Source organism: Diadema setosum, chromosome 21, assembly GCF_964275005.1.
Source record: "Diadema setosum chromosome 21, eeDiaSeto1, whole genome shotgun sequence".
NCBI lineage: Eukaryota > Metazoa > Echinodermata > Echinoidea > Diadematoida > Diadematidae > Diadema > Diadema setosum.
The window spans coordinates 16439994-16459811 of NC_092705.1; the positions used below are offsets into that span (position 1 = coordinate 16439994).

Genomic DNA, 19818 nt, shown 5'->3' on the forward strand with positions numbered 1-19818 from the left:
TCAAGAGGTAGATTATAAATATTTGGCAAAACTTTATTACCTACTCACTGTTAATTTTTTTTTTTTGCTTTTACAGTCATAATCTCAGCTTTGTTAGGCTTCCGATTTACATTTGCTTTGTTAGGCTTCTGATTTACATTTGCTTTGTGTGACGACTCTCTTGTCTTCACATGAAGGCATCGCATTGTTGTCATGACAACAGGAGACTCAACCAGCATCACAATTTCATCAGAAAGACTGCTGATACTGTACTGGCAGGATAGTGAGTGCTCAGAGGGATAAGTTTTTAAACTTAACAATCAATTCATCCTTCTAAAGGCATAAGCCCTCTTATGAGAATATTTCCCCCCTTTGTCACAATTCCATGTATGATGCAGGAGTTTAAATTTACATCAGTACGCATGTCAGAGGCAATGTGCCATGAATCCATGTAACTTATTTGTGCCTTCAGCATATTCTAGTCATAATGGCTTGATATCACAAAGGTGGTTCACATAATGCCCTCTAGTTAAGAAGTATAAAATCACTGTACCTTGCCTCTGTCCACAGTCACTATTCGACTTTTCTTACTGTTTAGGATGAAACATGCTCAAAATTTACATAACCGAAAGACTACAGTTAAACCACCTTTGTAGATTCCTGGCAATGACATGAAAGTGTTGTGTTGAGTTTCCCACGAGCATTCATGTCACCAAATATGCCTGTAACAAAATACTGTCGTAATGTCGTCATGGCAACAGCCATCTCAAGGTTACTAAACACAACATAGTCATCATATACATCACAAATCTCTTCTGTGGTAAAATCGTAGATGATTTTTTTTCTTTTTTGAATGATGGACTTTATGACAACTGCCACTTCAAACGTGAAGGATGTACACTGATAGTCTGAATTCCATACACTGCACACAATACAAATATTTGGAACTTTAGGCATTTGAGAGCCTTCCATACAGGTGGTATATGTACTAACACTTCACTTTGTTTGTTTCTCTTTTTCAAAGGACAAAACAGTAAAAAAAAAAAAAATGTATGTATTGCTGGGTAAGATAAGTCTGTTCTCACACCTCATACATTTATTGCTTCCTGCAACACAAAACTCCAACCTTTACTGCTGATGTACACATTTGGCTTGCTGGAAATTATAAACACCGACTCCAGTTTCAGGCGATGGTTAGGAATACACTTTGGGAGAGAAGATAACCTTTGACCCTTGATGATATTGCGGGTTTTGCACATGCTCCAGTCACAATCACCACACACTGCTGCCCCAAGATGATACTGCGAGGTTGGACACAGGATAAGGAGTTACACCCTCCACCCGGTCAGTCTCCCACGACTTGGCTTACTCAAGTTCAATGATAACATCATCCTCCGCAATACTGTCTCCTTCCACAAAGTGGATAGTCTTGACCTGGAGCAGGGAATGGACATGGAGACATGGATGACCATCACAATTTACAGGCAATTAGACTATCTACAAGAATGTCCTATAGTAGTAATGTGTAGACATTTCGTAGACTGATTTATGATTTGGCATCAGTTTGATGACTGTCCAAGTGTAAATGACGACAATGATTGTGAGTACTTTGGCATATTTCTGTTCATTTCTCCATTTCCAACACAAAATTATACACAATCATAAACACAACATGATTATCTGAATGCACAGTATTTCAAATAATAACATCTGTTTTGTGATAACGTAGGAAAATCTAAAACAAGTGGTACAGAATTACTCAATATTGTACCAAACATTGGATAATCAGGTAGTTGAAAATTTGGAGGGGACTGCTATAAAGCAGTTCCAATATCTCGCATTATTTCAATATCTCTCATAAATCATGTTCTTACCCTCTGAAAGTAGTGTCGCAGCATGCAAAATTCATGAAACTTTCCACACCACATAGTATTCCATGTCGAGAGTGACCAGCCCTTGGATTGAGAGCATTGAGTAAATTTGAAGTAATGATCCAACCAAATGGAAACATGAAAATCAAGACTTCTCAGTTTGATCTCACCTTGCCATCCCTGGAGACGTAGAGACTGTTGTGCATCTTCATGGCTTCCACCACACACACCTCCTGTCCCTCACCAACCTGCAGGCAAAGGAAATTGAATCGAGATTTTGACAGAGGATTGAATGGATGGATCACAGAATGGATTGAATGGATGAAAGATGAAGGATGGAATGAGGATAGAGGAATTGACAGTGGAATGGTGGAGAAATAAAAGGATAAAGGGAAGAAGATGGATGACGGAATGGAGAAAGAGATAGATTAAATGGTGGAAGAATGCAGGATGGAAGGGTGGAGAGATGGATGGTACAATGGAAGATGGAATGGAAAAGAAGTGTAGAGATAAATGGAGAAGTGATGGGTAGAATAAAGGACATATGGGGGATAGATGGATATTGAAATGGAAAGATGCAAGGATGGAATGAGGAGAGATAGAAGATTCAATGGTGGAAGAGTGTGGGATGGAATGGTGGAGAGATGACAGATGGAATGGAAAATGAATGGAGAGGGGGAAGGGGTAGAATGAAGGAAAGATGAAGGAGAGAATGAAGGAGAAATGGAGGAGAGAGAGAATGAGGGATAGATGAAGGATAGAATGACAGAAAGATATATGATTGAATGGAGAAGAGATGTATAATTGAATAAAGATACAGTATATGGAGGATAGAATAAGGATGAAAGATAGAATGGAGGTGAGATGAAACAATGAATTGTGAAGAGATACAGAAGGTGAAATGGAAGAAAGATGGAACATTGGATGGAGCATGGATGAAGGATGGAATGAAAGAGAGATGGAAATTTGAATGGAAGAGTAATAGAAGATGGAATGGACAAGAGATGGATGCTTGAGTGAAGGAAACATGGACAGAAAAAAAGATATATGATAGAATGAATGAGAGACGAAGGATGGAACTGTTGATCTTCTGCCATGGTAACAGATTTCCTGGAAACCCATCACATTCGGTGATATTCCTTGGAGTGTGCGACCATCTCTGTCTCAATATAGGTTGTCAACAAAATCAAATCTGAAGACAAGACTACCGGTATTCTTAACTGTAAAGGCTTGGTCTTGGAAATCAAGTACAGTGGACTCCCATTATAATGAAGTCCACAGGACCAGCAGTTTTCTTTCGTTATATCGAACAAATAAACAATAAAAATACACAGAGTAGATAATGCTGCGACCTGAATTTTTACTTACTGTAAAACAAGGAATGTTCGCGTGCATTTTAATTTCGTGAATTTTGCGAGCACCAAGATTCGCGAAAGTTCTTGTCTTCACTATATGCATTGAATGCCAGTGGCAGTTCACAAAAATTTCATGCCGCAAAAAAGAACTCGGCTCCAGTTCGCGAAAAAATCATGCCACGAATATATGTTTTACAGCATTTGTAGCCTTGTAACCGGAATTTCGTTATAACCATGTTCGTTATAACAGGAGTGCACTGTACTTGTATTAATGGTTACTCGTCATTTGTAACACCTCTGCAGTGAAGCATGGGGGAGACATGTTCCCATCTGCTAAGAAATACTGTTCCACAGTAAGTTCATTGTGAATATGATCCTTGACCCACGGCCAACACTCACCACTTGGCCCACTTCGACGTGGAGTGTGTGTAGCTTGCCGGGCATAGGGGAGACAACCTCCTTGCTGACATCTGGCTTAGCTTTCTCTGGCATCAGAGCCTGGAGGTCGGCTGCTTCTTGTCGCATCACAGCCATGGAGAACTTCATGCAAGAAGACAGAGGATGCAAAGTTATCTGTCATGTCTGAGATGGTATCACAATACATCCTACATCATATATTTTGTGGTGGATTAAAGGCATAATTTACCATTTGCAGATGAAACGAAAACCCAGCATTAGTGCTTTAAAATAGTTTAAAAACGTGAGTTAGGGATAGAAACAACCACTGTAAAAATTTGAATCGGTAAAATCGATGTTAAGTATTGTTAGATATACAAAATCTAAACAATAATTATAATAAAAAATGTTTCCAGACTAAACCGTCTACAGTTAGGGTTTATTGAGAAAAATACACAGATATTTCCTCATATTTTAGGCTTTATCGCACAAATTTTATATGATAGGATGTTTTGTGGTACAACAGACCTACACATATGCATTAAATGCCATATCTTGAAAATTTTTAAAAACACTTCTCCCAAAGGTAAATTGGACCTTTAAAGATAATAAAAAGTTTTGGTACCTCAAAAGTGTCCTTGAATTTCCTTGTCTTAGTTTGTGTTTCAGGTTAAAGTACCTTTCATATAACTAACACTGTGAGACTTATTCGCCCCGAAGTGCTCTCATGTCTTAGTAATCATGCAATTAACTGCGACCAGCAGCCCCATACGCATAGCGACCAGCAGTCCCATACGCATAGCGTAATCGGGCTTCGCATTGTAGCATTCAGGATCATGACAGATTTAGTATCGCAGGGTAAATGTCAACTTTGAATCCCATAAATTCTTCAATTTGAAGACTTACAAATTAAGTTGAAGTATTGAAAACAGGCTTCGGGCAACGTTTGGTTCTGCCTATAGTCCCTTTCTGTTCGTATTGATGACTGAATGTGACTCGGTCGACAGGACCTTAGGAGAGCTACATACAGTACACTGAATACTACAGCCAGTGCATGCGAACACATCACATGCACACAAATTTCAAATCCATGAATGGATAAGATGTTTGTGTGCGCATGCGCTGGCCATGGTATCCAGTGTGTAGCTCTCCCAAGGTCCTCTCGACCGAGTCACATTCAGTCATCAATTCGAACAGAAAGGGACTATTGGCAGAACCAAACGTTATTCGAAGCCTGTTTTCAATACCTCAACTTAATTGGTAGGTCTTCAAATCGAAGAAATTTTTGGATTTTAAGTTGACATTTACCCGCGATACTAATTCTGTCGTGATCCTGAATGCTACAATGCGAAGCCCCATTACGCTATGCGTATGGGGCTGCTGGTCGCAGTTAGCTATGCGTACAATGGGCTGCACGCTGCTGGTCGCAGTCAGTGGTTTCGTACAATATTTATCGACGCTGTACAGCGTCGGCTCTGGTACGAAACCATTATTGCATGATTACTAAGACATGAGAGCACTTTGGGGCTAGTAATTCTCACAGACAACGTACTTTAACCTGAAACACAAACCAAGACAAGGAAATTCAGGGAAGCTTTTGAGGTACCAAAACTTTTTATTATCTTTAATGTTCAAAAATTTGGAGAGCCAACTGATAAGGGCCTATCCCCGATATCAGTAATGTGACAAATTATTTTTATTTTCATCAATGTGGAGGCACATTACCTTAATGTCAAAACAGTTATGCAGTCTGAGGGATGTGCAAAAAATCGAGATTGGGGATAGATGACTTTATATGGATATACACAAAGTCACAAATTGCATATATAGTAAAATCAAAATAAAACAGACTCTATAACTGAATGATATTCAATCTATGTCAACATTATGAATTTGCATTTGAATATCCATAATTCACACACACTAAAAACACATACAATATGGCCTTTCAAATCAAAGTGTATGCAAACTATGTTAATCAATACACCATGTCACATACATCAATGCCAGTTACGTTGCAATTGACAAAAACGAAACAAAACAAACAATCCTTCACTCACCACAGTGCCTCTGTACTGGAGTTGAATATTTCCTGTACCATCACAAGATATCACCTGAAATGAACAAATTTACACACACTGTACATTGCAAAGGTCTACTATATACACCATATATTTAGCGAGTCTTATTTTTTGCAACTCAAGAATTCCCGACAATTTCGAGAGTGGTTAAAGGGTGTGTACAGTTCTGGTCGAGGTGAGGATTTAGCTTTTAACGTTTTGTGAGATATTCAGAAAACCACTCTATGAGATGTCAAAGAGCATGCAATTCTAAGGGGTATCAAAAGTTTATTTGATGAAAATCGGTTTTGAAATGGCTGAGATATCCCAAAAAGTGATAATAATAAAAGGCGACAGGCCAATTTTCATCAAATAAACGTTGAATCCTTCTTAAAATTACATGCTCTTTCATATTTCTTAAGAGGCTTCTCATTATCTCACTTAGGAATGTTCAAAACATGAATCCCCACCTCAACCAGTACTGTACAGTCCCTTTAAATTCGCGATTGAGGAATAGAGTACTGAATGGAGAAACGTATGCATATACGTCATAGTGGGATCAGAGTTCATATTTTTGTGTTTTCAAATTAGCGAATAGCACCTGACTTGCAAAATTCGCGAAAATAAAAACTTTGCAAAGTATTCGTCATATACGGTATATATCAGCAACAGCTGAGCTCACCACATTGTTGTCAGTTACTCCTGTCATTACTTATTTTTGACTGGTCTATGCAATCTTCTATGAACATGGGTTAGCTTTCCATAAAGTGGACCCAGTAATTTAGAAGCATTAAGCACTGAACATTAATGTATCACTGAACATCACATACAGACAAAAGTCATACTTGGAATTTACAGACTCGATAAATTCTGTAAATGCCCATTAAAGGAGACCTCCAGATGATTTTCAGATTTTTACATTTGAACAACTATAAATTAGTTATACTGAGGAAGGGAGTTTCAGAATTTAATAAAATTGGGATGAAGAATAAGAATATTTATGAAATTTATAACAAATTGCAATGAACAAGGATGATGACATGGCAGGGTCACCATAAGAATGCATTTGAGTTGGGGCTCAAGGAAGCAGAACAAAAGAAGAAGGTATGCATACATTCAAAGTATTGTTTATCTGCTCAAGAACCACAATAAATTCCACAAATCTATACATGGAGCTGTTGATTTATGTACTACATGATGTGCAATTATGAAAATCATCTGAATGTTCCTTTAATTATCTCTTACGTATTCTCTTCGAAGAAGTTATACCCATGCTACAGATATTTCATTGGAAAGTGTATTTTAAAAGGAAACAAAAAAGAAAAAAATATAAAGCTTTCTTAGACCAGCAGTTCCCTTTGAACGTTACATCAGTAAAAATGGAATGAATAATCAGCCTATAACATATCAGGCAATGCATTTTTTCTACACTACCATACATGTGTATGTCCCCCCCAAAAAAATTACAACGGGACCCTCCGCAATGGTAACTTTAAAAATAGTGAATCAATCCAAATACAATTTCAGGGTACGAAACTATAACTCATTGTCAACATCTTACAGAAAACCCCATTCAATTTGCTTCAGTGGTCAAAGAGAAATGAGGAATTTTGTAGAGCATGTCAGGAATCTCTTCCCTCAAGTTCTGTCTATTGTGTTCACACACAAGAGCATCGAAGTGCTAAACTTGGAAGAATCAGACTCATGACATGCTTTACAACAATCCACATTCCTCTGTGACCGCTTAAACAAATTGAATGGGGTTTTCTGCAAAATAGAGCTAAGATGTTATATTCTAAGACCATGAAGTAGCATTTAGACAGTTTAATCATATTGGGTGCTATCAATGTGAAAATCTGATCGTAATTTTTTTTTGGGGGGGGACATTCTGTACAGTTGCAAAGTACAGATCTTCGAATGTAGAATAAACATCCTTTTACAAACACAGATACAAATGGAGGCGAAATAACTTACAAAAACATTAGTTAGAATTTTTGCACGGGAGAAGGTTGTAGAAGAGAATTAACAGCTCACCTGTAAACACAAAGAAGTATTGTTGACTGTCGGTGTGATAACGTCATCAGCCGTTGACCAGTCAATGTCGACGTCCAGTGATTGGTCATCCATGGTCACCTGATGAATTAGAAAGGGACAGAGAACATTGGCCAGCAGTCACAGTCATGAAGGTCTCTCCTACACACAGACTGGACTCAATCAAGGCCATGTTATGGTGCTGAGCACTTCTTTGGCAAAGAGTTCTGTCTCTAGAAATATCTGGCAAAGGATCAATGACAACAAGCTGCCAAACACGTCTTTGCACAATTTACTAATCATTCTCACAGAAATTACTAACAATGGGTTATTTTGCATAGATGCACACAATACATTCATTATAAAAAAATACTGATAAAGCAGAATTTTACGATGTTAAAGCAGAAGTCACATGAAGACACTAATAATAATTGCAATATTTTGCTAAAAGTTGGCAGCTATGCAACAAAAGAAGCCAAAGACTTTGTAAATGTGTCGTTAAATACAAATTATTCAAAGACCTGTCAATTAAATTGATCTTTATGAAATTTGTTAGACATGGATCTCGTGCCATCAGAATACATGGTCTAACTCTGCACCCTGTGACCATCACTTCTGAACACATTTCAGCCAAAATGTTTGTTGCAATCAGAACTTGTCTACAGAACTTGTCTACTGATATGCAAAAGACTAAATTCATTATTTTTTTTTTCTACAATTTGTGGGTCTTACCTTTAACCTTCCTTCTCCCTCCATCGCCACGGTAACATCCTGTCTCTCTCCACCCATCACCAGACTCAAGTGACAATCTCCAAATGTCATCGGGGAGGTCGGCACTCTAGAAAACAGAAAGAGATATATTGTGGCGTTAAAATACAAATCATACAGGTATATAATACAATCAGTATGAATACAGGTGTAGCAATGTGCCTCAGTCCAACAGGAAGGCCATGAAGACACAATAGGGATCCGAGGGACCAGGTAATTTGTATTCTTTGACAAGATATTAGGGAGCTTTAGATTTTAGATGCGCGGATGTTCAGAGGGAAAAAACATGTTCTGAGCGTGCGCAGAAGCGCGCGTCAAGTCGATCTATTTTTAGCTTGCGTCGCCTGAGTTTTTCACTACGCGTACTGGGCTATTTTTACGTCCACACAGTTTGCAACGTAGAGAACTACTTCATGCTGTGATCAAATGGGGGCGCGTTTTTATTTTTTATACGTTGCGTCCCAGCGTAATCTAAAGCTACTTTTCAGCACGACGCAGGGGAGAGGAGAACGTCCAGCGCACTTGTCGTCTCAAACGTCCGCACGTCAAAATCTAAAGCTCCCTATTTACAGACATCTGAGGTAACTGGCGAACAAAGCACTCCAGCGTACCAATCGGTGCTCAAAGCACAATACCTGGCCAAGTGTCAAACAGAAAGTATGAGATAAAGTTATCACAACACACTGGGTATCATCATATCCTCAGAATTCAAAGATATTTCTCTGCTAACAGCATGTCAACAAATTAGGCCCAATTTTACACTGCACTACCTTATTAGAATTACAGATTGCTTAGCTTTTATATTTTTACACATTAATGAGAGAGGATTCTGTTATAAGCTGTTTGCAGGCTGATTTTTGCATAAAGAGATGGTGCAGAAATGAAACTTTGGTACTGATGTATGTTGAAGCCCTGTACGAACCGTCCATTGTTCTTTCCTTGCCGATTTCTGACAAGGACCAAGCACATTGCTCTAGCCTCAAGGATATGGACAGGTTGAGAGATCTGATGCCAGGAGTAGTTTTTGTTTGTTTGTTTGTTTGTTTTTCTGCTCTCTCTCACCTGGTCTGGTTGAGGAATTGCTGTGCCTTGAACTGGCTGAGGATGTACACACAGCTGGCCACTGCCTTCAGGTTTGTTTCCTCAGCTTGGTTCAGCTTCCAGCCTGGATGAAGCAACAGGGGGTGGGAGAGACACCAATGTGCAATTGGAAATTAATTTCAAAGGGCACACATAGCATAGGCTAGCCTTAAAGGGGATAGCTAGTAACTGATCAGTGGGAATCAGTGGGAATGCTGGGGGATGATTGTTCCAATCCTCGTGGGATTCATTTAAGAGTATTGGTTGTGTGAAAATCATTTGCTTCAGAATGGTCTCATATTCAAGTAATGTGCAGTTTAATGTTTCCAGGTTAGCATGAACGATCGCCCCGTCACTGTACAGGCATGCTAACCTGGAAACATTAACTGCACATTACTTGAATATGAGACCATTCTGAAGCAAATAATTTTCACACAATAATAGATATATAATGTATTCTTAAATGAATCCCACAAGGATGGGAACAATCATCCCCCAGCATTTCCACCGATTCCCACTGATCAGTTACTAGCCATCCCCTTTAAACAAACATACAAATAAAGAAAAAACAACTAAACAATGTCAGTCTAATGAGCTAATAATGTACAAGATCAAACAAATCCACAGCAAGAGTTGGGAGAGGACACACAATCCATCCATCCATTCAATTTATCCACCTACCCATCCATCAGCTACTTTTACCAGTCTTACAACCAAACAACTTTTCAATCTGTCAATTAAGAGATCAATCAACCAATCAGTCTTTTGATTGATGAGAGAATGGTATCCTCAATCAATTTATCCATTCTCTACGTCATCAACTTTTACTGGAGGATCCAAGGATCCAATGTAACCCCACAGTGCATTGGTTTAGTAATTTCTGTATTCATATTTGGGTTAAGCCACAAAATCATTATCATTGCCAGATTCCACAGGCCTGTGATGCTCTGTATGGAGTGGCGACGCACTGATTACCCCTGGATCTTCTGGAAGGCCATATACCCACTCTGACTTTGCCCTGGGGTAATCCAAAATGAGCTAACTCACCTGAGAAGCCCTCTGGGTACTCCTCCTGCAGGAACTTGGTGCTGATGTCACCCGACTGGAAGCGAGGGTTAGCCAGGACGTCTTGCAGCAGTGAGATGTTGTGCGTCACTCCTGGTGGTTGGGTTGAGATGAGACGATATAGCAAAGACCATTATCCTCATCCCAGCTTAAACCCATCAAGTTCTCTAAACCACATTTTATCTACTTTGGTGCTGCATCCTGTGCATACAAACGGCTACTCATTGCTACTGTTTCATAGACATAAATTGATAACAACTACTACTTCTACTACTATTACTACTATTATTACTACTACCATCAATACTAACATAACTACAACCACCATCACAACAACTTCTACTACGTCTGAAAATGATTATACCTATAGCTTTACATAAAGGTATAGAGAGAGATAAGTCTATAATTATGAATTTCAGGTCATAGACGGAAAAATATGGCAGTTGTACGTTTGTACTTAATAAATTGAACATGTGACACTAACTTTTACAAACAAACAATTGCTACAAAAGGCATTTCATGCAAAACCATATAGTTCATATTCAACTGGTGCATTAACAGATGGATTGACTCTGTGCACATGCATGATTCTTAATAATGGGACTAAGATTCTTAAATTCTTACCTCTGATGACATATGTATCCAGAGCTTTCACCATGGTTTCCATAGCCTCACTCCTGTCTTTACCATATGTCACCAACTAACAAAAAAAAACAGACGGTAGAATAAAGCAAGTGTGCTGAAATATTCCATCATAAATCAAAACAGTGTAAACATCAAGTTTTGAAGCTCTTTGTCTGAGTTTTATTCCTATTGATGACATCTTTCGTATGTTGCCCATTTGGTTCCACCGTTTCATTCTTCAAAATGTTGACGACATGCCCCTTTTTTCTTAGACCGATACATTTTTGTCTCCTTTGATGCACTGGTTTCATCTAAAGTGATGTTCACTCAAGGACATTACTTCGTGCAACCTATGCATGGTTACAATTAGTGAAAACCACATCCCACTCTAAGTACACTGGCTGAAATTGTAGCTCTTTCAGACATCTTTTGAATTATGAGCAAAGGGCTTTATGAATATGAAGGGACAGGAATTTGTAATTGATAACCAAATTCAACCACAATCTCATCAAAATCAGCCTGTTGTATAGAAAGAGTTTCTTTGGGATTACATCGTGCGTCCAGGAGAAAAACGCGAAGGCATGTGAGCTGTGTGTTATACTTATGGACCTCCCAGCATTTGTGTCATTCTCCTATGCATGGTTTCCTTGAATCGCGTACATTGGCGTTGTTCCCTGAGCACACATTAAGATGCGTCAATAATGACACACAGGGAATATTTTGAAAGCCGACATTTCCTCACTAATATCTACTACCATCATAACTTCCATATCAACAGTAACCATGTCATACATGATGGCATGAAGCTATAATTCACCTTCTAGTGGTTAAAAGACAGAAATACAGAAGGTGACTTTGATTTTGGCCATCAGAGACCAATGAGTGTAGAAGGTCAGCAACCTACCTTAGAGATCATGGGGTCATAGTAAATACTGATCTCGCTTCCTTCCTTGATGCCGCTGTCCACTCTCACTCTGTCCAGGTGGAGTGGCTCTGAGTAGCGGTGGAGACGACCAATGGACGGAAGACCGAAGGACTTGTAAGGATCCTGTCTCGACGAGGATAGTGATCATTTCAAGGGCGTTGCATGTTTCACAAGAATAAGACATATAAATCAAGTACTACATACTCTGATAGCTTCAAAGCTCTATGAAGAGAAGTCTGGTTTGATATTGAACGAGTTTTGAAAAACATGATAAAATCTTTTGACAGTATCTCAGTAGACTTGACACTCTGGTACTCTGAAAAGTCAAATCATTATGTACAATACCATGGGCTATAACACGTTTGTATCAATTCAAACAAGGCAATCGGTTCTGAGCAGACCTAGCATTACAATTTTATTCAAAAGAGCCCTCGAAAGTCAAGTCGCATGCAGGAGGTGTGTTCTAAATTAGATTTCCGCTTTCATCATACGTAGAAAATCCTGAATATTTCAATCACAGTCGTGCATGAATAAAAACTCTTGCAATTCAAATGGTACCTATGTTTGATGTGTTGCTGATACATGATAATCTGAAGGAGCAGCGATTAGGGTGAGCTCTTTCTTTACGGTGTCCTCCTGGTTCTCTCATTTCTCCTTTATGATAGTACATTTTTTGTGTGTGTTATTATAGAGCTTGTATATAAAGCTTAAAGGGATGGTAAAGTTTTGGTTGAGACCTAATTTCAGGTCTCTAACATTTTTTGGTAAAATAATTTAGAAACCTCTCATGAAATATGAAAGAGCATGTAATTCTATGAGGAATTCAACGTTTATTTGATGAAAATGGGTTTTGAAATGGCTGAGATATCAAAAAAAAAGAGCAATTCTAATAAAGTGTGGGACCCACACATTATCAAGATCGCTTTGTTTTACTTTGTTTTTTGATGTTTCAGTCATGCCAAACCTGATTTTCATCAAATAAACTTTGAATTCCTCTTAAAATGGTATGCTCTGTACTATATCACAAGTGTTTTCTTGGTATCTCGCAAAAATTTAAAAGCCCAATTTTCATCTCCACCAATACTGTACCATCTCTTTAAACAATGTATGTCAAAAGGTGATAAGGCACAAGAGATGGTGCACATTCATTGAGAATCCTTTCAGAAATCATATCCAACAACCAGTAAAAGTATCTGCAAAGCAAAAAGAACTATTCTCACCATACAACAGCTGTCTCAGGGTAAATCCTAGCATGGTATAGATAATGGGGGGGGGGGGGGTAAGGACAACTTTTTAAATAAAACAAACTGATTCCCAAACTCTGCGCTGTCTGCAGAGTGATCCTCACCTCAGCATAGACACGACTCTCGACGGCCCAGCCGTTGATGGGGATGTCCTCCTGAGAGTAGCGGAGATGGTGGCCCTTGGCGACGCGGATCATCTCCTGGACCAGGTCTACCCCAGTGATGCACTCCGTGATGGGATGCTCCACCTGGTGTGAGAGCCATTCAAACAGATTTAAGAATAACAATTATCAACCATCAAGTCCCCCTAAATCACATTTTTGTGGTCTGGGCCCTGTTGCATAAAAAGATGCAATCAAATATAAGTCAGAAAATCGAACGTAAGTCAGGTGTCAGCCAATCAGAATGGAGTATTCAGAGATGTGTGTTTGATCTAAACTTTTGTGTAAAAGGTAGGGTCCAGGTGCTACATCTTTTTATTACAACTTTTACTTCCCTTGTTAGTTTTTCATAAGGCAGAGTAAAAGATAATCTTTCACATGAACCCTTCATTGCTTAAAATATAATTGTTTCAGTTGCAAAAGTTTCAAAAGCCTATTGACTGGTGAAGTCGTGACTAATCTTTAAATTGGTAACATATTTTTAGAAGATTAAAGTTTTCTCTCATATTGGCAAATATGGGAAATATCTGTATGATTTGTGGAGATTAAACTATTTTAATAGTTTCCATCTAAACACGCACTCTCACACACACACATACACACACACACACACACACACACACAAATATGATATCTACAGTTGGCAGTTTGTCTGATTGACACACAACAGATAAGAAATATATTCAGTAGAAAACAAAAATATGTACCAGCACTTTAAAACTTTGGCAACAGTGTAGTACATACACCATGTGTGTCTGTCTTTTTGTACACCCAGATAGGCAGAGGGCTACAAAATGCCCATATTGCTTACAAATTCTACATAGCATACAATGATAATACCTACTTGTAACCTTGTGTTCATCTCCAAGAAGTAGAAGTTTCGATTGGAGTCTACCAAGAATTCAACAGTGCCTGTTCAGATAAGCAGAAAGAAAATAATTTTGACGTAATCTTGAATATTGTCTTGGAAGAACAGCCATCAATAGGGACTTTTCGATTTGCACGTTGAGCCAGGCGTCACCCTGTTATGACGTAGTTTTTACGTACTGCGCATGCGCGAGTGTCGACCCTCGGCTCATCGCACAAATTTCGAACGCGTTAACCCCAGTTATCACCGTCCACCCAAATCGGTTGCGCCGCGCTCAACCCACCCTTGCTATGACGTCACACTCCTCTCGGGTATCGTGCGAAAGAGCACGATTACTCTCGGGAAATCGTGCTTACTTCACCTGTTTTCCTTTTTCTTTCGAGAGAATATTTATATTCTAATTACATGAAAGCTTATGATCTTGACACGTCACAGCAGCAGCGCTGACATACAAACTACAGCCTCTGGTACCTACTTTATTTGCCCGTTTTCACTGTTTCGCACTTTGCAACTGCCTACCGTAGTCCCACACATGCATTTACACGTAATGCTGTACGCAAACTGATTTTGGTGCTTTTGGCCTAGCTAATGCAGCAGTGCATTTGCCTAAGTAGTAGTCTTACCATGCATCATGTTTTAAAATCCACATAATTCCTCCCAGGATACGCATCTAGTCAAAGACAAAATAGATATTACAAGTACAGAAACGAGTCACACATTCCGCTTATATGCACGCAAGGCACAGGGCCTGGTTGCCTCCTGCACACGCCACGAGACGTGACGCCGGCGCCCGAAATCGAAATGTGTTTTAGCAGCGGGTCAACGTACAGACGTGACGCCTTGACGTACGGTTGCGCTCGGCGGCACGTCCTTCTCGTTCACCCAATCGAAAACTCCCTAATAAGAATACACAAAAATCATCAAGAACATGAAATTTTCGGAGTGCAGTCACACAGATATCAATACTGAATATTGGACAGACAATCTTAAAGACAAACATATAAAGACAGACGGATAGCACTACAGATAGACCGACAGTCGCTAAGTATAGCTAGTGCTGCAGGAGATGCAGTATATTTTAGAAAACATGTACACTGTACATGTGTAAATTAATATGACTTCGCTGTGAAAGGAAGACATTTTGTGCCACATCCAATACTGGGTAAGCCAAGTCGGGTCAGGCTGCATACAGCAGCAGGCTTTTTTCCATTTATGCCTCAAGAGGCAGGAACATCTTTTGGGGAGGCCCTGAGGCAAGTTTTGGGCTACTATGCTCTGGCCCATGGCAGTTGCTCTAGGTAAAAGAGTAAACACACAGATAGTGGATTGCCACCCTAGGGGACACCCCACTCAGAGCAGTATCAAAGCTACAGCCTAGGACTGGTGAAAAGGCGGATATCTTGGAAGTGGTGGGCAACTAATCCAATGGGGGGAGGGACACAAAAACACCTACAGATATATTATAACCCAGTGAATGTTCCAAATTATTGCATGTGGTCATGTGTTACCATACACTGTTTCACTGGACATTGGCAAACTAATGTTCTTACACCACAATTTCCTTACATCTTTTCCTAATGCATATGTAAAATTAACGCAAATATTCACAAGACTTGTTGGTTGGTGAAAGATGAGGTGCTCTATCAAATGAGGCAGAGCCTAGTTGAATAGAACACCACATCTTTCATCAAATGAGAAATCTTGTGCCACTGCACAAGTATAGAGACCATTCACTATTTGTTTTATATAATACTTCATACAAATGTGGTCCACACTGATATCTGACTACAGTACAGAAAGGGCAAACATTCCTTATGAAAGGCAAGTGGTACAGTTGCATGAGGAAGCGATCAGTGATTGAGTGGATGTCTTTAACTGATTGATAGCGCACTGCAAAAGCATGTTTACTGTGACAACCCAGGAGTACACAGGTTCAAACTCTAAAGGTGATCAAGACCCTATCAGGGGAGTAAATGTAAAAGCATGATGTAAGACTGCGCTGTCCAAAACTGCTTGATAAAAACTGCAAATATTTCTACAATACAGCAACAGCGTGCAATGGTCCTTTTAAGTCAATGTCACATGATGAGCATTCAACCAATTGGATAGCAAGAATCTCTACTTCTGTGGGTGTTGAATAACATGTGATATCCTCACCTGCTGACTTGTAGTCTACTGCCTTGGCCAGGGCCACTGCCTGGGCACCCATGGCTTGCCTGGTGGACTCATCTAGAAAGGTACTGTAAGGATGAAAAAAGCAACAAACAGAAGCTGAAATATGTGTCAGTCCTTCGTTTTTGTAGCAGCACATGTTCCTGCTCTCATTTGCTTAAGATGTACTTGTCTAACTGTTCTGGATGCCCTTGATCAAAATTACTGCATACACCATATATTTAGCCAGTCTAATTTTTTTTTTTTAATTTATTTATTCATTTTTTTTTTTTTTTTGCGGATTGGGACATCCAAACAATTTCACAAGTGGTTAAATATGCAATCTTGGAGTACAAGGATGAACGGAGAAACATTTGTGTGCACATTATATTCATGTCGGGATCAGAGTTTTCATATTTTCATGTTTTTGAATTCGCAAATGGCACACGACTCGCAAAATTTGCTAAAATGAAAATCTTGTAAAATATATGGCGTATACAGTCAGTGATATTACAAACACATCACATGTCTCGCAAAGCGGTCTCAGGAGACTGCTTCTAGAAAGCATCTTTAATGCCATTTTTAACATTGTTTTACCATTTTTTTTTTCTTCTTCTTAAAATGGACTGATTTGTATCACATCCACGCTGGCTATAACAAAGACATCAGAAGAGCAGAGAAGGAATATACAGAAGCTGCCAGTTCTTGTTGTGATTGATATGACTGTATCATATAAGACCAAGTTTACTTTCCTCTTTCATATCAGATACAGATAAAAACAAATATATCCAAGAAAATGGAAAATGTAATATTTCATACATGGAACACATATACTGTACTTCAAGACAAAGAAGATGAAATGGAATCGTGGACTGATCGATCTTGAAAATTGTAATGAGAAAAAAGTAATATGAACTCGGCTACCTGCTGAAATGAAAAATTTCAGATTACTTTCAAAGACAGCAATTATCATTCATCATAATGACCTTGCACACACAAGACTGGTGAATATTAATTACTACAAAATCTCAGCAGCTATGATTACGAAGCATAATCTTAGTACAATTATCTAGAACAATGCAACATGAAATAACGGGGAAAAAAATGAATGACTTTATCAACCGTGCTGCACAGTTCCTGAAATCCACTCAAAAACAGACATCTCAGGGTGACACAGCACCCTAAATATTCTCTACAACTTAAGAATGCTCAGGGAAAATCAAAAGAAATGAAATGTAATCCAACCTTGGTGCTTCTTCAATCACTTTCTGGTTTCTCCTTTGAATGGAACACTCCCGTTCATTGAGGTAAATTGCATTGCCATGTGAATCAGCCAGAACCTGAAATGAAAAAAAAAAAAGAAACTCCATTAAATCTCTGATCATACTGACCCAAATTCACAAAGGTGGTACGATCTTGTCAGTGGTTTAAAACATGGACAGAATTGTACCACCTTTGTGACTTCAGGCCATTGTAGCAGAAATTAATGTTGAGAAATTATTAAGAGATGTTTTCAATCCAGAAACTTCAATGTACTCGAAGAAGGAAAGATAAAAACCTCAAGAACTCAGAGATGATGCAAATAAGACGAACTGAAGTCGAAGAAGTCTGGTAGAGCTCTGATTTATTCTGGGGGCAACTCACCCTAAGCAAACTTCTGAAGGAACATAATTTACATAAACAATATTTACATATATTCAAATCATCTACAACAACCAATAGAAATAAACAGAGTGGGGGAATTCAATTAAGTGGAGCAGTCTCATTTAATAAATCAACCAATAGGTAAAGAAGGGCATGAGATGCAAGTAGGAGGGGTGATCACATAAGAATGGGAGCTATCTGTGCTCAACTCAAGAATCAGGTGTGGGATGAAATGAATGAACACACCTGGATAGAGAAAGAATGAAGGTAACAAAACTGAACAAGAGGGAAGGTATCTGAAGCAATGGTGATCATGGAGGTGACAACTGAATATTAAACTTAACTGAATTAATGCTAGACTGCAAGGCAGTGCTGAAAAGCAAACTAATTCAAATTAATACAAGGTCTAGACAGACAACAAAAGGAGAGTAGACAAGCAAGATACACAGCAAATAAACAACAAAATTAGTATAACAGTTCTACAATATCTTTCAAGTTATCACTGAAATCTTTTTGGCAATTATAGAAAATCACTCTGCAGTCTACAGAGAATAAGCCAGTAGGGAGTTCCCCTTTGGGCAGGAGCAGAATAAAGGTAATTTGTACCAACAGGCATGTCGGTTTTTAAATTCAGTGGGATAAGCATCTGTGATGTAATGATTATTCATGTAATCCTTTATACATGCCTCTTGCCATCACATCCGCCTGACAGCAAAAGTGGTATTTGGCAATAAGCCAGTTCGGAGTTCCACTTTGCGCATGAGCAGAAACAAGGTCATTCGGACCAACATGCATGTTGGTTTTTAAATTCACTCGGATAAGCATCTGTGATGTAATGATTATTCATGTAATCCTTATAAATGCCGCTTGCCAGCACATCCACCTGACAGCAAAAGTGGTATTTGGCAATATCAATAGAAAGAGGTTGTTAATACATTCAACGCAAAATAATGAAATGGATGCTTTCCCATGTGCTACTTGACGGATCATTCTGGTCATCTGGTGTATACAAGTTCATTCTTTGTTTGAACAGGATCAATGAATTCCATAAATTGTTACGTAAAGCTTATGCATTATGTTGCTCTCAAAACGAATGAAGTGCCCCTAACCGACTGAGAAAAAAGAAAGGTCATTCGGACCAATGTGCCCATGAGCTAACTCCGAACTGGCTTATTGACCGATTCGGGTTCGTTGAGGGCAGCAGACATTTTATGGCACTGGGCGCAGCCATGAGCTCAAATTGCGGTGTCTCAGCCGACCCCCCCTGCTCTTCCCCACCCCCCGGGCAACATGTTTATCGCGCACTTGTAACAAAGGTTCGCGCACTAAGCAAGCATTCGCGCACTCAGTACGAGACGCCCATTGGCTAAAGCAACCATGCATCAGTTTTTCATTCTGCGCGCGTGCTAATGTAGGGAGAGGGGTGGGGAGTGGGAAGGGGGGGTCGGCTGAGACACCGCAGTAATGGCGCTGCCCATGCCAAAAATACACATAGCGCGTCACAGAATCGGTCAATAGCAATAGAAAGAGACTGTAAAATAACGAAATGGATACTTTTCCAAGTGTTAATTGACAGTTCACTCTCGTCATCTGGTT

At 39.2% G+C, this 19818-nt stretch overlaps 1 protein-coding gene across 1 annotated transcript in view; it reads right to left on the bottom strand.

Annotated features, from left to right (window-relative positions):
• Positions 1 to 999: 999 nt before the first annotated feature.
• Positions 1000 to 19818, bottom strand: part of LOC140244654 (propionyl-CoA carboxylase alpha chain, mitochondrial-like) — a 36600-nt gene continuing 17781 nt past the window's right edge. Inside the window, exons 9-22 of the mRNA XM_072324274.1 lie at positions 17824 to 17918; positions 16585 to 16667; positions 14404 to 14471; positions 13503 to 13646; positions 12134 to 12277; positions 11230 to 11305; positions 10588 to 10698; positions 9523 to 9625; positions 8425 to 8530; positions 7696 to 7794; positions 5662 to 5715; positions 3605 to 3745; positions 2021 to 2098; positions 1000 to 1413 (exon numbers count right to left, since the gene is read on the bottom strand). Coding sequence (XP_072180375.1) covers positions 1345 to 1413; positions 2021 to 2098; positions 3605 to 3745; positions 5662 to 5715; positions 7696 to 7794; positions 8425 to 8530; positions 9523 to 9625; positions 10588 to 10698; positions 11230 to 11305; positions 12134 to 12277; positions 13503 to 13646; positions 14404 to 14471; positions 16585 to 16667; positions 17824 to 17918 — 1371 coding nt within the window. The 3' untranslated portion in view covers positions 1000 to 1344. The remainder of the gene's footprint in view (positions 1414 to 2020; positions 2099 to 3604; positions 3746 to 5661; positions 5716 to 7695; positions 7795 to 8424; positions 8531 to 9522; positions 9626 to 10587; positions 10699 to 11229; positions 11306 to 12133; positions 12278 to 13502; positions 13647 to 14403; positions 14472 to 16584; positions 16668 to 17823; positions 17919 to 19818) is intronic.